Consider the following 14,025-nt stretch of genomic DNA (forward strand, 5'->3'; position numbering starts at 1 on the left):
GACATTAAAACATAGTCATTGAAAGAGTATGGTGTTGATAAGGAACAGACCCATCAATGGAACAGAATTGTTCCAGGCAAGTGGGAATCTTAGTACCCTCCGCGCACATCCACACACCCACGCACACACACACACACAGACACACACACACACACACACACACACACACACTCCTTTTGTGTCTAACTTACTGCATTAAGTAGGATATTTTCCCAAGGTTCATCCATGTTGTCGCATGTGTCTGATTTCCTTCCTTTCCACGGCTGAATAATAATCCGTTGTATGGATGGATCATGTTTCGAGTATCCATTCATCAGCTGATGGATACTTGAGTTTCCACTTTTTTGGCTTCTGTGAACAATGCTGCGAACATGGCTATGCAAGTCTCTATTCAAGTCTCTGCTTCCAATTCTTCTGGCGTATGTAGCTAAGAGGGGAAGAGCTGGGTCAGGGGGTAATTCTAGGTTTACTCTTTTTTTTTTTTTTGTAGCTTTATGGTTTTATTAACACAAATATGTGCACATAAACTGTCTATTCATTTTCTTCGCTGCGCAGCCTGGCATTGGGATTCGTGACTCTGATGGCCAGCTGGGCTGCTCTTTCCACAATGGCTTTCCGGTTCTTGGAGGAGACATTGTGAGCAATCTCTGCACAGTAAGATTTGTTGCACATCAGCAGCACTTCAAGCTCCTTGACGTTGTGGACTAGGAACTTCCGGAAGCCACTGGGCAGCACGTGCTTTGTTTTTTTGTTGCTCCCGTAACCAATGTTGGGCATCAAGATCTGGCCCTTGAATCTTCTGCGCACCCTATTATCAATGCCTCTGGGTTTCTGCCAGTTGCGCTTAATTTTGACATATCGGTCTGACTGGTGCCGGATGAACTTCTTGGTCCTCTTTTTAATGATCTTGGGCTTCACCAGAGGTCTGAGGGCGGCCATGATGCTGAGTAACAGATGGCTGCCACCTCCGCAGGCAGCGCCGAGGAAAAGAGCCTAGGTTTACTCTTTTCAAGGAGCCGCCAAACTGTCTTCTTCAATGGCTGCACCATTCCATATTCCCACCAGCAGCGGGCAAGGGCTTCAATCTCTGTCCTTGCCAGTACTTGTTATTTCCCATTTTTTATTTTTTAAAGTTTGTTTCGAAAGAGAGCATGAGCTTGAGCTGGGGAGGGGCAGAGAGAGAGGGAGAGAGAGGATCCCAAGCAGGCTCTGCGCTGTCAGCACAGAGCCAGACACAGGGCTTGAACTCACCCACTGTGAGATCGTGACCTGAGCTGAACTCAAGAGTCAGATGCTTAACCCATCGAGCTACCCAGGGACCCCTTATTTTCCATTTTTTAAAATGATACTCCTCCTAGTGGGTGTGAAATGGTACCTTGCTGTGGTTTTGATGCATGTTTCCCTAATGGCTCGTGATGTTGAGAATCTTTTCATGTGCTTCTTGGCCAGTTGTGTGTCTCATCTGGAGAAATATCTATTCAAGTTCTTTGCCCATTTTCTAATCAAGCTGTTGTTATTGTTGGGTTGTGGGAGTTCTTTATATAACCTGGCTATTAATTGTTTATCTGCTATGTGATATTTTCTCCTACTCTGTGGGTTATCCTTTTGTTCTGTTCTCTTTTGAGGGGCACTTGGCTGGTTTAGTCTGTTGAGCAACTATTTCCACTCAGGTCATGACCCCAGGGCTGTGAGATCGAGCCCTGTGGCGGGAGCCAAGCATGGAGTCTGCTCAAGGGTCTCTCTCTCCCCACCTCTGCCCTTTCTCCGTGCCTTGCACGCGCATATATGCGCTCTGTCTCAAATAAAAATAAATAAAATAAAAAATGCCTTGAGGCACACAAGTTTTAGGTTTTTTAAATTAATTAATTAACTCATTTAAAGTCATCTCTAGGGGCGCCTGGGTGGTTTAGTCGGTTAAGCGTCCGACTTTCGCTTAGGTCGTGATCTCGCGGTTCGTGGGTTCGAGCCCCGCGTCGGGCTCTGTGCTGACTGCCAGCTCAGAGCCTGGAGCCTGTTTCAGTCTGTGACTCCCTCTCTCTCTGACCCTCCCCTGCTCATGCTGTCTCTCTCTCCTAGAAATAAATAAATAAATAAAATAAATAAATAAAACATTTAAAAAAATAAATAAAAAAATAAAGTCATCTCTATACCCAACGTGGGGCTCGAACTCCCAGCCCCAAGATTAAGAGTTGTATGCTCCACCGACTTAGCCAGCCGGGTGCCCCATGAAAGTTTTAATTTTGATTAAACCCAGTGCATCTATTTTTTCCCTTTTTTTGCCTGTGCTTTTGGTGTCCTATTCAGGAAATCATTGCCAAGTCCAATGTCCGGAAGCTTCTCCCTGTGTTTTCTTCTAAGAATTTTAGAGTTCTAGGTCTTAAATTTAGATTTTTTTAAAGTTTATTGATTTTGAGAGAGAGCAGGGGAAGGGGCAGAGAGAGAAGGAGAGAGAGAATCCCAAGCAGGCTCCTCGATGTCAGCGCAGGGCCCAACGAGGGGCTCGAACTCACAGATTGTGAGATCGTGACCTGAGCTGAAGTTGGGAGTCTGGCCCTTAACCGACTGAGCTACCCAGGCTCCCCCTTAAGTCCCCCTTAGATCTTTGATCCATCCATTCATTAATTTTTACATCTGGTGCGAGATAAGAGTCCAGGTTCATTCATTTGCATGGGGTTTCCAGTTTCCCAGAGGCTCTAGTTGAGACAAAGGAGTCCCTTTACCTCAGTGGGAGAGGCTCGATTATGTGACAAAGGGACCGGCCTCCACCCCAGCCTTCTCTCCTCGGCCGCTCCGCTCCACACATCGTCTCTTGCAGGTTCACAAGTTTGTGGACAGAAACCGGGAGGATCTTGACCCCGCCGTGGTGGAAATGCTTGGCCAGAGCCAGCTCCAGGTGTCCCTGCCAGCCTTCTCTGGGCCCCCACCCCTCCACCCTGTGTGGCCCTCATTCTGCCCTGGACACTCTTGCCCAAGGGGCAGGCCCTGGCACCTTGGATCGTGGGCTGAGCCCTCCAGGGACTGGATGCTGCTGACTACACCCCCCCAGCTCCCCGGGGACAGGGGTGCGGGACCCCCAGCTCTGCAGGGACAGGGGAGCAGGCAGGGCTGTGGACGGGCCTGGGGGACAAGCCAGCTCAGCCTCGTCTCCCCTGCAGCTTGTGGGCAGCCTGTTCCAGGAAGCAGAGTCCCGGTGCAGTGAGCGAGGCAAACCCACGCTGGCATCGCGCTTCCAGCATTCCCTGGGGGACCTCCTAGCCCAGCTGGGCAGGTGAGAACAGTGCCCTCCATGGGAGACCCCAGGGAGGTGAATGGAGAGGGGCTGGCCTGCGCCTGAATGACCCCCTTTCCTCCCATCAGGAGCCATGTCTATTTCATCCAGTGCCTCAACCCCAACCCGGGAAAGGTGAGCTCCCCTTCTCCCCACGCCTGGCCCCAGAGCCTTCCCATCCACCTGCCCCACCCGTCTCGGTGGCCCCCAGGAGTCCCCACCACCGCCCGCAGCCTTAAGCCCCTTGCCTCCAGCTTTCATCGGCTCTGTCCCATGGCCACAGCTTCCGGGTATCTTTGACGGAGAACACGTGGCAGAGCAGCTGCTCCAGGCAGGCATCCTGGAGGCGGTGTGTACCCGCAGGGCCAACTTTCCTGTGCGCGTGCCCTTCCAGGCCTTCCTGGCCAGGTAGGGCCCGAGGATGGGGGCAGCCAAGGGCCTGGGGAGCTCAGGGCCAGGACCCACAGGGGCGGCTGGCAGACCCGGGGTTCCTGGGTTCATTCAGGGTGGAGGTGGACCCACTTTCCTAGAGACCTTAGTCTTGGCCACTAACCTCCTCTTCCCCCATCCCTCTCTCCTTCCCCATTCATTATCCCCCTTCCCTCCAAGTCTCCGTCTGCCCCTCCTCCATACAGCAAAACTCTGCTGGGTGCCTGGCACATAGTAGGTGCTTTCCAAATCGTCGTTGAATGACTTAGGGACTGAATAGACTGATGGGCTGGGAGGGAAGGAGGTTCTGACCTCAGCTCTCCATCCGAGGGGCAGGTTCCAGGCCCTGGGGACAGAGGGGCAGGGAGAGCCCTCTGACCGGGAGAGGTGTGGCACCATCCTGAGCCAGGTGCTGGGGGCTGAGTCGCCCCTCTGTCACCTCGGAGCCACCCAGGTGGGTGTACGTGTGCAGAGAGGCAGGCGTGGCTGGAAAACGAGAGGCGTGTTCCGGGACCAAGTCAGGATTTGGTGGTCTTTCTGGGTGGTGAGGAGACGGGGTGTGGGCGTGGGTGGCACGTGTCCTGGGCCCCCCACAAGGCTGTCCTGCTGGAAGGGAGGAGGACCAGGCCCCAGGAGAAGAGCAGGGTGAGCCCCGGCTCCCCTGCGCCCTCCCCTTCGCCCCCAGGTCCTGCTGCGGGAGTTGGGCTGGCGGCAGCTGGAGCAGCATTGGGCCCAGCGACGCTCCCAGGCCCTGCTCGCCCTGCACCGCAGCCTGCGCGCCTGCATCTCCCGCCAACGCCTCGGCCGCCTCCTCCTGCCTCGGATGCAGGCGCGTGTGCGAGGGCTCCAGGCAAGGTCTGCAGGGGTGGGATGAGCCGGGACTTCTCAGGTGGGGAGACAGGGTGCGGGAGGGGTGGGGCCTCAAGGCAAGTCTGTATGCCCCAATGTTGTCCCCACCCATACCCTGCAACCTCTGCTTGAATACCCCTAGTCACAAGAAGCTCACTACCTACTGAGGCTACCCGAAACTGCAGTCTTGACTCCTTGAGTGTTTTCTAGTCTGTTCTTCACTCTGTAGCAAAAAAAATCCTCTTTTAAAAGCATGAATCGGGGCGCCTGGGTGGCTCAGTTGGGTGAGCATCTGGCTTCGGCTCAGGTCATGATCTCACCGTTCGTGGGTTTGGGCTCCACGTTGGGCTCTGTGCTGACAGCTCAGAGCCTGGAGCCTGTTTTTGGATTCTGTGTCTCCCTCTCTCTCTGACCCTCCCCTGCTCACGCTGTCTCTCTCTCTCTCTCTCTCTCTCAAAATAAATAAATAAATAAAAGCATGAATCGGGGTGCCTGGAGGGCTCAGTCGGTTAAGCTTCTGACTTCGGCTCAGGTCGTGATTTCACTGTTCATGGGCTCAAGCCCCGCATCGGGCTCTGTGTGGACAGCTCAGAGCCTGGAGCCTGCTTCAGATTCTGTCTCTCTCTCTGTCCCTCCCCCATTTGCACTCTGTCTCTGTCAAAAATAAACATTAGTGGGGATGAGCACTGGGTGTTATATGGAAACCAACTTGACAATAAACTATTTAAAAATATTAAAAATTTTTAAAAAATAAAATAAAAGCATGAACTAGGCTGTGTGAGGCCCTGCCTACCTCTCCAGCCTCTAAGTCAGATTTTATACTCTAGGCTCTTTGGACTTCTTGATCTTCTAACACTCCCTTCCCCTTCTCACATAATTAACTCCCATTTGCTTTCACAGCCTGTTTTTGTTCACTCACCCAACAGCTGTTTGTTGACCTCCATTACCCGAGGCCAGGCACGGTGACCCAGGGGTCAAGGCGGAGATGGTGCCTCCCAGGATCACTGGGGAGTCAGGTGCAGACAGTAAACCAGCCACCAGCCACCCCAAAGGTGGTGTTAAAGTGCTGAAATAAAGTAAGGACAGTGCCGTGGACACCAGGGACGTCTTCCGGGGGCGGGGGGGGGGGGCACCCATCACCACCATCACCACCATCACCACCATCACCACCATCCATCCCAAGATGTTCTTGTCACCAATAGAAACTCTGCATCTCTTATGCAATTATTCCTCGCTCGCCTTTCCCCCAGCCTCCCATAACCTCCAGTCCACTTTCCGTCTCTACGAATTTGCCTGTTCTAGATATTACATGTAAGTTGATTCGTACAATATTTCCTTTTACGCCTGGCTCACTGCACTCAGTGTTATGTTTGCAAGGTTCAACCATGTTGTACAACGTATCAGAACTTCATATCTTGTTTTAAAATTTGTTTATGTTGAGAGAGAGAGAACACGTGAGCAGGGGAGGAGCAGAGAGAAGGAGAGAGAGAATCCCAAGCATGCTCCCGCTTATCCGTGTGGAGCCTGATGTGGGGCTCAAACCCACCAATAGTGAGATCACAACCTGAGCCAAAATCAAAGAGTGGGACGCTAAACCGACTGAGCCACAGAACTTCATTTCTTTTTTTTATGGCCGAATAATGTTCTACTGTGTGCACAGACCACACCTTGTGTATCCACTCCTCCATCAGTCATCATTTGGACTGTTTGCACTTTTTGGCGACTATAAGGCTGCTAGGAACATGAGTGTGCAAGTATCTGTTCAAGTCTCTGCTTTCAATTCTTTGGGAATTGAAAGGGGTGGAATTGCCAGGTCACGCGGAAATTCTATGTTTTGTGTTTTGAGGAGCGTTTTTCCACAGCGGCTGCCCTGTTTCCTGCTCCACCAGCATGAGCCAGGGTTCCGGTTTCTCTACGGCTTTGCTAATACTTATTTTCCACTATTTATTTATAAAGCTTATTTATTTTTGAGAGAGAAAAAGAGAGCACGAGCTGGGGAGGGGAAGAGAGAGGGAGACACAGAATCCGAAGCAGGCTCCAGGCTCTGAGCTGTCAGCACAGAGCCCGATGCGGGGCTTGAACCTGCAGACCATGAGTCATGACCGGAGCCAAAGTTGGACGCTCAACCAACTGAGCCACCCAGACGCCCCTATTTTCCACTTTTTATTTATTTTTTTAAAATTTTTTTGTTAAAAATTTTTTTTAATGTTTTACTTATTTCTGAGAGAGGGAGAGAGACAGCATGAGTAGGGGAGTGTCAGAGAGAGAAGGAGACACAGAATCTGAAACAGGCTCCAGGCTCTGAGTTGGCAGCACAGAGCCCGATGCAGGGCTCGAACTCACAAACCGTGAGATCATGACCTGAGCCGAAGCTGGACGCTCAACTGACTGAGCCCCCCAGGCGCCCCTATTTTCCACTTTTTAAATTAGAACCATCCTAGTGGGCATGAAACAGTATCTCATCGTGGTTTTGATTTGAGTTTCCCTAATGATGAACGAGGTTGAACATCTTGTGTATCTTCTTGGAGAGATGTCTAGTCAAGTCTTCTGTCTGCCTTTTGATTGTAAAGTTGGTCTTGCTGAGTTGTAGGAGTTTTTTATAAATCATGGAAATTAAACCCATATCAAATCCGTGATTTGCAAACATTTCCCCCAGTCTGTTTTGCCTTTTCACTTTCTTGATTGTGTTCTTTGAGGCACAAAAGCTGTACATTTATTTTTTTTTTATTTTTTAAACATTTATTTTTGAGAGAGAGAGAGAGAGAGAGAGAGAGAGAGTGTGTGTGTGTGTGTGTGTGTGTGTGTGTGTGTGTGTGTGAGCAGGGGAGTGGCAGAGAGAGAGGGAGACACAGATTCTTCCGAAGCAGACTCCAGGCTCTGAGCTGTAAGCACAGAGCCCAGTGTGGGGCTTGAACTCACCAACCACAAGCCGAAGTCAGATGCTCAACTGAGCCACCCAGGTGCCCCTCAGATTTCATCTCTAAGTAATTTCCACACCCATTGTGGGGCTCGAACTCACAACTGAGATCAAGAGTCACACCCTCCACTGACTGAGCCAGCCAGGTGCCTATTTTTTTTTTTCTTTTGAATATTTATTACTGAGAAACAGAGACAGAGCACAAGCAGGGGAGGGGCAAAGAGAGGGGGAGACACAGAATCCAAAGCAGGCTCCAGGCTCTGCACTGTCAGCACAGAGCCCAATGCGGGGCTCAAACCCACGAACCGCGAGATCATGCCCTGAGCTGAAGTCAGATGCTTAACCAACTGAGCCACCCAGGTGTCCCCCTCCTTTTTTTTTTTTTAAAGTAAATTCTACCTCCAACATGGGGCTTGAACTCATGACCCCAAGATGCTCTACCAGACTGAAGGAGCCAGGCACTTCAAAACTGTACATTTTAAAATTTTTTAATGTTAATCCTGCTCGTGACCCTTTTACTGAGGAGTCTGGTCTTTCTTATACCTGGGAAATTCTCAAAGACACGATCTCTTCTCGATGTCTTATCAGATTTCCAGTGGTAGTTTTTTTCTTTTTTCTTTTTTTAGAAGTTCTTAAATAAAAAGATGTCAGACTCTTCTCAACATGTCGGTTGATTCAGTTAATCTTGCGGTGGGGCAGGTATTACACTAATCCTCATTTTGCAGATGGTAGAGATAAAACAGGGAAAGTAGCTTCCGCACGACCACGCAGACTGAACAGGAGAGAAGCGAGCCCAGGGGTCGGCTCTGCTGTCTAAGACCTTAATCTCCTTCACTGAACACCTGCTCAGTGCACCTCTTCTTTTAAAGTGTCCTTTCCTTTCCCTGCTGCTTCTGTTAAGCACCTTGCAGGGGAGTATCGCTGGCCTGGGGGTCAATGTTCACACTCATGTTTGGCTGGGGGATTCAGGTACCAGATCTAGGTTTGGGCACCTCCCCACGCCCTCCTCCCCACCCCCCGGCCTCTAGGAAGCTGTACCTCCGGCGGCGGGCGGCTCTGGGACAGCTGAACACCATCTTGCTGGTGACCCGTCCCCTGCTCTGGAGGCGGCAGAGACGGCAGGTGAAGTTTTTGGGTGCGGCAGCTCAAGGTAGAAGTTAGGCAGCCTTGCTGGTCTGGCTCTTCCCATGTCACGCTGGCTGCGTGTAGGCTGGTGCCTCCCGGAAGTCGCTTCCTTCATCCCCGCCCATCCTCCAGAGTCTGACGCTCCCCTGCCTACCTGGGGTGCCTTCCTATCCCCTCCAGGCCTTTCTTGGGGCCTGTCAGCTCCCCTCTTTTGCCCGATGACTGCAATGTGAGGGCCATAAAGCAGCTCAAAGGTCAGTGCCCACATACTGCTCCCCTGGGGCCCCTCCCTGGATGGACTTTGTCCTCTGGGACCATTTCTTCCTGCCCTCTCCCCAGTGCCCTGGCAGACGGGCAGGGACGCCCATAGCACTAAGGCTGGTGAGGGACCCGGAGGGCTGGCGGCTGGAGGGGGCGGCTGAACTGCCAGGGCGGGGAGGAGCTGCCGGGAGGTTCGAGGAGACCCCTCTCCGGGGCACCAGCATCTCCTGCGTCTCCCCAGGCAGCTCGGGCATTGGCGTGGCTGGCACAGCTGGAGGACCTTCGAGAAGGTGCCAAGCATGGTAGGTGGACTGGGGGCTTGAGGGTGTCTGCTGGGTTATGAACCCATGGAACCTGGCATGGCTCAAGGGAGAGTGTGGGCTTCCAGGTGAGCCACCATGGCTCCTGGGTCTCGGGGGCAACCTACGTGCCCTCCAGAAGAGGCCTGGGCTGCCCTGTCTTCCCTCTGTGGGTTCTCGGGGTCCTGTTTGTGTCCAGGATCAGAATCCTCGGTGTTGGGAGAAGTTTATAGTCCTGGGGGTGAGGAGGGACGAGGGGTCCCTGTAGCCCCTCCCTCAGTACCTCGTAATTGCTCCTCTCTGCCAGGAGCTGGGGCGCTTGGAGATCCCGGCTGAGTTGGCCGTCATGCTAAAGACGGCAGAAGGTGAGTTTTGACCAGTGTCACTCTTGCGATGACCCCCCTCCCCACCTAGTCCCTCTGCGGTGTGGGGGGGTCTGTCCCGGCAGTCCCTCCCTAGGATGCGCTGGGCTCCCCTGAGCTCCCTCTGCCCCGGGGCTGGGGGCTGATGGTGAGTGGGGAAGGGTGGTGCCACAGCCCCAGTGCCTTACCCGGCATTTCTGGGCCACCTCCCCGTGCTGTCCCCAGTCCGTCATCATGTCTTGGCTGATACCATCACGGAGTCAATGCCCCCAGAAGTGCTGGTCCGGCCTAAGCTGACCCTCCCCGCTGACATTGACCAGTTTCCGTTCTCCAGCTTCATCTCCGTTAGCTTTCAGGTGGGTCCCCGGGCCTCAGCTCTTCCCGGCTGACCCCCACGGCTCCCCAGATATTAGCCTTGCCAGGCAGGGGCTGTGTCTGTTCTTCCTCCCCCCCCCACCCCCCCGCAACACGCCCATCCTCTCTCATCATGGGAGCGAGGGGTGCAGCTGCGCTCTTTGGAGAACATCCGTCGAACCTAAACGCCTCACCCTCTAGTGTCACTTAGACCCGTGATGCCACGCCTTTGTTACACCTGTGGCATCGCCCCCCGCCCCGTTGAGGTCCTCTCGTTAAAGCGTGTGTAACGACAAGGCTGGGCTGCAGTGTTGGATACGAAACAGAATTCAAAACTGCGCGTAGAGTATGATCTCAATTTTGTTGACGATGACAACAGGTGTGAGCGGGTGATGTGCGGTATCTACGCGTAGAAAGTAAGACCAGAAACTGTGGTCAGGACTGGCAGTGAAATGTCAACGGTGTTTTAAAAATTCTTTATCCTTTTCCATGTTTTCTGAGTTCTCTGCATGCATGGGTGTCCCTTTTCTAATCAGAAAGAACAATTAAGTTGCATTTTGCAGGCGGTTTTCCTCACCCGCCCCCTGCCCTTACCCCTGCCCGCAAGAGCACGAGCTCCCTCGGGCTCTGCCGGGGGGGGGAGGGGGTGTGTGTGTCTCCAGGTCAGCGCAGACCAGCACCTGCTCAGGCTCCGTCACCATCCTTGATCGCAGGAGCCATCCCTGCCCCATCCTGGGCAGCCGCTGGCCAAGCCCCTGACCCGGCTGGACGGGGAGAACCCTCAGCATGCCCTGGATATCAACAAGGTGGTGAGTGGCACATCGGGGAGGGGGTGGGCTGGGCTGGGCCCCGCATGTCCTGCCTTCACCCCACTGTGTGTCTACAGCTGCTGCGGCTCCTGGGGGACGGGTCCCTGCCCTCCTGGCAGGAGCAGACCATGGGCGAATACCTGGTGCGACAGGGGCAGCGCCGGCCAGGGCTGCGGGACGAGATCTTCAGCCAGCTGGTGGCCCAGATCTGGCACAACTCAGACGAGCAGCAGAGCCAGCGCAGCTGGGCGCTCATGGCCATCCTGCTCAGCGCCTTTCCCCCAATGCCCGCTCTGCAGAAGCCGCTGCTCAAGTAAGGGGCCTGCCGCGTGGGGGCCCAACGAGCAGGGTCAGTGGGCTGCCCTCCCTCCCCACGGCAGCTGTGTGCTGTCCCCACAGGTTTGTGTCCGACCAGGCCCCCACAGGCATGGCAGCGCTGTGTCAGCACAAGCTCCTGGGGGCCCTGGAGCAGACGCGGCTGGCCCCCGGGATGGCACGTGCCCACCCGCCCACCCAGCTTGAGTGGACGGCCGGACGGAGGCGGGGCCGCATGGCCCTGGACGTCTTTACCTTCAATGGTGATGCTCACCTTCTGCTCTCCAGTGGCCCCTCCTGTGACCCTGCTCTCGCTCCTGTGACCCTGCTCTCGCTCCTGTGACCCTGAGCTCCCTCCTGTGACCCTGAGCTCCCTCCTGTCCTGCTCCCTGAAGCCTCGTGGGGACGGCTGCCCCTTCCTGTCAGGGAGGACCTGCTGCCACTCACTCCAGCTCCCTCCCCCTCGCCCCTGTAGAGGAGTGCTACTCAGCCGAGGTGGAGTCCTGGACCACCGGGGAGCAATTCGCCGGCTGGATTCTGCAGAGCAGGTACTGGGGCCCGGGGTGGGGAGTGTGGCCAACGCGGACCACTGTCCCATCCTCCTCCTGTGTCCACGTGCCCCCTACAAACCCAGGGCCAAAGCCTGCTCCCCCGAGGGGGGTGAGGGGGGGCATGGAGGGGCAAGTGGGCAGAGGCGAGACAGTAGATTCAAGATAGGGAGCAAGAGCAGAGATATCTCTGGTCCCGATTCTAACGAAATAGGCCAATAAATAAATGAGCACGTCAGAGCCGACGTAGAAGGCTGTGGGGTGCAAATGAAGGAGAGCCGTCTGAGGAGACCAGGTCCTCAGCCAGGCTCTGCCAGCCACCTCCGCTTGGCCCGCACTCAGGTCCTTGTCCCTCCGGGTGGTCATCTTCCTGCCTGACCACTGCCCGTGTCCTTCCCAGAGGCCTGGAGGTGCCCCCCCGTGGCTGGTCCGTGTCACTGCACTCCGGGGATTCCTGGCAGGATTTGGCTGGCTGTGACTTCGTGTTGGACCTCATTGGCCAGACTGAGGACCTGGGAGACCCCGTCAGTCCACGCAGCTACCCCATTACCCCCCATGGCTTGTAGGTGCCCTCCCAGCACCCCTGTCCCCAGCCTGTTCCGGTCTCTGATCTGTCATAGGTGACCCCCAAAGCTACCCTATTGCACCCTGGGGTTCACAGGACCTGTTACAGGGCCAGCCCCCCCTCTAACCCGACCTTTTCCCACCCTACGGGATGCCCCACCCACAGCAGCTTCTATCCCCCGCCTCAGCCGGGGCACCACCCCCATCCGAGGCACCCCCTGTCTCCTGCAGACCTGAGGACATCCCCCCCGCCCCTGGCATCCAGGCCCCCTCACTGCCCCCAGAACCGCCTCCACCCCCATCACTGCCCAGCAGGAGCCACACAGGTAAGGCTAGAACGGACACAGTGAGGTTGGCAGTGTGACGGGAATGGGGGCGCAGGAAGCCCCATGCCCCAGGGTGACACTAACCCACCTCTGACCCCACAGCCGAGTCTCAGGCCTCAGGGACCCTGGACGGCTTCCTGGACCACCTCTTCGAGCCGGTCCTCTCCCGGGGCCACAGCGTGAGTGTTCTGCGCACACACCCGCCCCCCACCTGCCTCGGCCCCCCTCTCACAGGGCTCCAGTTCTGACTCCACTGCCTGTGGCCTTTGTCCCTTCAGGATCTGGAGCAAGGCTGGGCTCTGAGCAGCCGCATGAAGGGGGGAGGCGCCATTGGGCCCATGCAACAAGGCAGCTACCCCATGGGTGAGTGCAGGGCTGAGCACCTATCCGGGGTCTCCCCAGTCCAGCAGCGCGGGCAAGCATGGCCTGGGGAGCCCAGGAAGCACCCATGGCCCATCCTCTTCTTGTTGCCTGAGGTTGGAGGGAGGTGGTCGTTGGGCCTAGATAGGAATCGACCTGGGAAGGCCCTGTGCCCTCAGTTTACCCAGGGGTGATGCAGATGCCCGGATACCAGCCAGCCATGATGCCTGCAGCAATGCCCATGATGCCAGCGGTGGGCGCAGTCCCTGCCATGCCAGGTAAGGCTGAATTGCAGGTCCCTTCTCAGGTAGGAACCAGAGGAAGGGAGGTCCTACAAGGGGCCAGGAGGGTACGGTGGGCGGAGGGCTGCGTGCAAGCTTGGCACTCGTATGTCACTTGCAGCCATGGTGGTGCCGCAGCAGCCGCAGCCACAGCCTCAGCCACAGCCCCTGCTCCCCAGTGTGGACCCAAGGCAGCTGGCGGTCCAGCAGCAGAACTTCATCAACCAGCAGGCGCTGATCCTGGTGAGGGTGGGCAGGGCCCTGAGACTGCCTAGTGGGGACAGGTCTGTGGGGCAGAGCCAGCCCGGCTCTTACCGGGCCCGCCGCCCCCTCCCTCTTCAGGCCCAGCAGATGACCGCCCAGGCCATGACCCTGTCGCTGGAGCAGCAGACGCATCAGCGCCAGCGCCAGGCTGAGCCCCGAACCCCTAGAGCTGCTGCCCCGGCCTCACCCCCAGCCGTCGCCCCCAAGCCCAAGAAGCCCCTGGTCCCACGGGAGGAGCCGGAGCAGGAGCTGGAATCAGTGGGTGCCTGCCTGAGGGCGAGGAGCCGAGGCCATGCAGGTGGCGCGGCCTGGGGTGGAGAGAGCGGGCTCTGGGGCTGAGGGGCCGAGAGACCCCACTGGAGCAGGAAGAGGAAGAAAAGATGCCCGGGGCCTTGGCCCCAAGGACGGGGCTGGGGGGGCACGGGTGCTGGGAGAGTGGCCACTTGGCCGGACACGCTCCTCCTTCACTTCCCCTTCCCGCCCACAGGAGATCTCACAGGAGCCCCAGGACAAGCCCCGGAGGCCCAAGAGCTTCCAGCAAAAACAGGAGTATTTCCAGAAATTGGGTGAGGGTGCTCGAGGTGGCAGGCCTGTGCAGAGACCTGCCCACCGCAGCCTGTCCCGGGCACGTGAGACGCACTCTCCTCCCCTGCGTCAGTGTAGCCTGTCCCAGAGCCCAATGGGCAGGCCAGGT

General features: G+C 56.0%; 2 protein-coding genes across 2 annotated transcripts in view; one reads left to right on the forward strand and one right to left on the reverse strand.

Moving 5' to 3' along the window:
* MYO15B (myosin XVB) overlaps positions 1-14,025 on the forward strand; it is a 32,249-nt gene that overhangs the window by 9,257 nt on the left and 8,967 nt on the right. Inside the window, exons 16-37 of the mRNA XM_039226268.1 lie at positions 2,816-2,893; positions 3,156-3,268; positions 3,358-3,403; positions 3,552-3,676; positions 4,034-4,151; positions 4,383-4,552; positions 8,492-8,585; positions 9,095-9,151; positions 9,456-9,513; positions 9,736-9,866; positions 10,578-10,673; positions 10,751-10,986; positions 11,073-11,251; positions 11,464-11,536; positions 11,937-12,098; positions 12,332-12,426; positions 12,529-12,605; positions 12,705-12,789; positions 12,966-13,064; positions 13,189-13,310; positions 13,410-13,607; positions 13,819-13,897. Coding sequence (XP_039082199.1) covers positions 2,816-2,893; positions 3,156-3,268; positions 3,358-3,403; positions 3,552-3,676; positions 4,034-4,151; positions 4,383-4,552; positions 8,492-8,585; positions 9,095-9,151; positions 9,456-9,513; positions 9,736-9,866; positions 10,578-10,673; positions 10,751-10,986; positions 11,073-11,251; positions 11,464-11,536; positions 11,937-12,098; positions 12,332-12,426; positions 12,529-12,605; positions 12,705-12,789; positions 12,966-13,064; positions 13,189-13,310; positions 13,410-13,607; positions 13,819-13,897 — 2,491 coding nt within the window. The remainder of the gene's footprint in view (positions 1-2,815; positions 2,894-3,155; positions 3,269-3,357; positions 3,404-3,551; positions 3,677-4,033; positions 4,152-4,382; positions 4,553-8,491; positions 8,586-9,094; positions 9,152-9,455; positions 9,514-9,735; positions 9,867-10,577; positions 10,674-10,750; positions 10,987-11,072; positions 11,252-11,463; positions 11,537-11,936; positions 12,099-12,331; positions 12,427-12,528; positions 12,606-12,704; positions 12,790-12,965; positions 13,065-13,188; positions 13,311-13,409; positions 13,608-13,818; positions 13,898-14,025) is intronic.
* Positions 498-975, reverse strand: LOC120228223 (60S ribosomal protein L32-like). The gene has a single exon (XM_039226492.1). It carries the CDS (start codon positions 937-939, stop codon positions 532-534), a length of 408 nt encoding a protein of 135 aa, XP_039082423.1. The 5' UTR covers positions 940-975; the 3' UTR covers positions 498-531.

This window comes from Hyaena hyaena, unplaced genomic scaffold (genome assembly GCF_003009895.1).
Source record: "Hyaena hyaena isolate Hyena2069 unplaced genomic scaffold, ASM300989v1 scaffold_21, whole genome shotgun sequence".
NCBI classification, from domain to species: Eukaryota; Metazoa; Chordata; class Mammalia; order Carnivora; family Hyaenidae; genus Hyaena; species Hyaena hyaena.

Excerpts from the sequence above, each read along its gene's own strand:
- LOC120228223 (XM_039226492.1), bottom strand. The coding sequence starts at position 939 with ATGGCCGCCCTCAGACCTCTGGTGAAGCCCAAGATCATTAAAAAGAGG.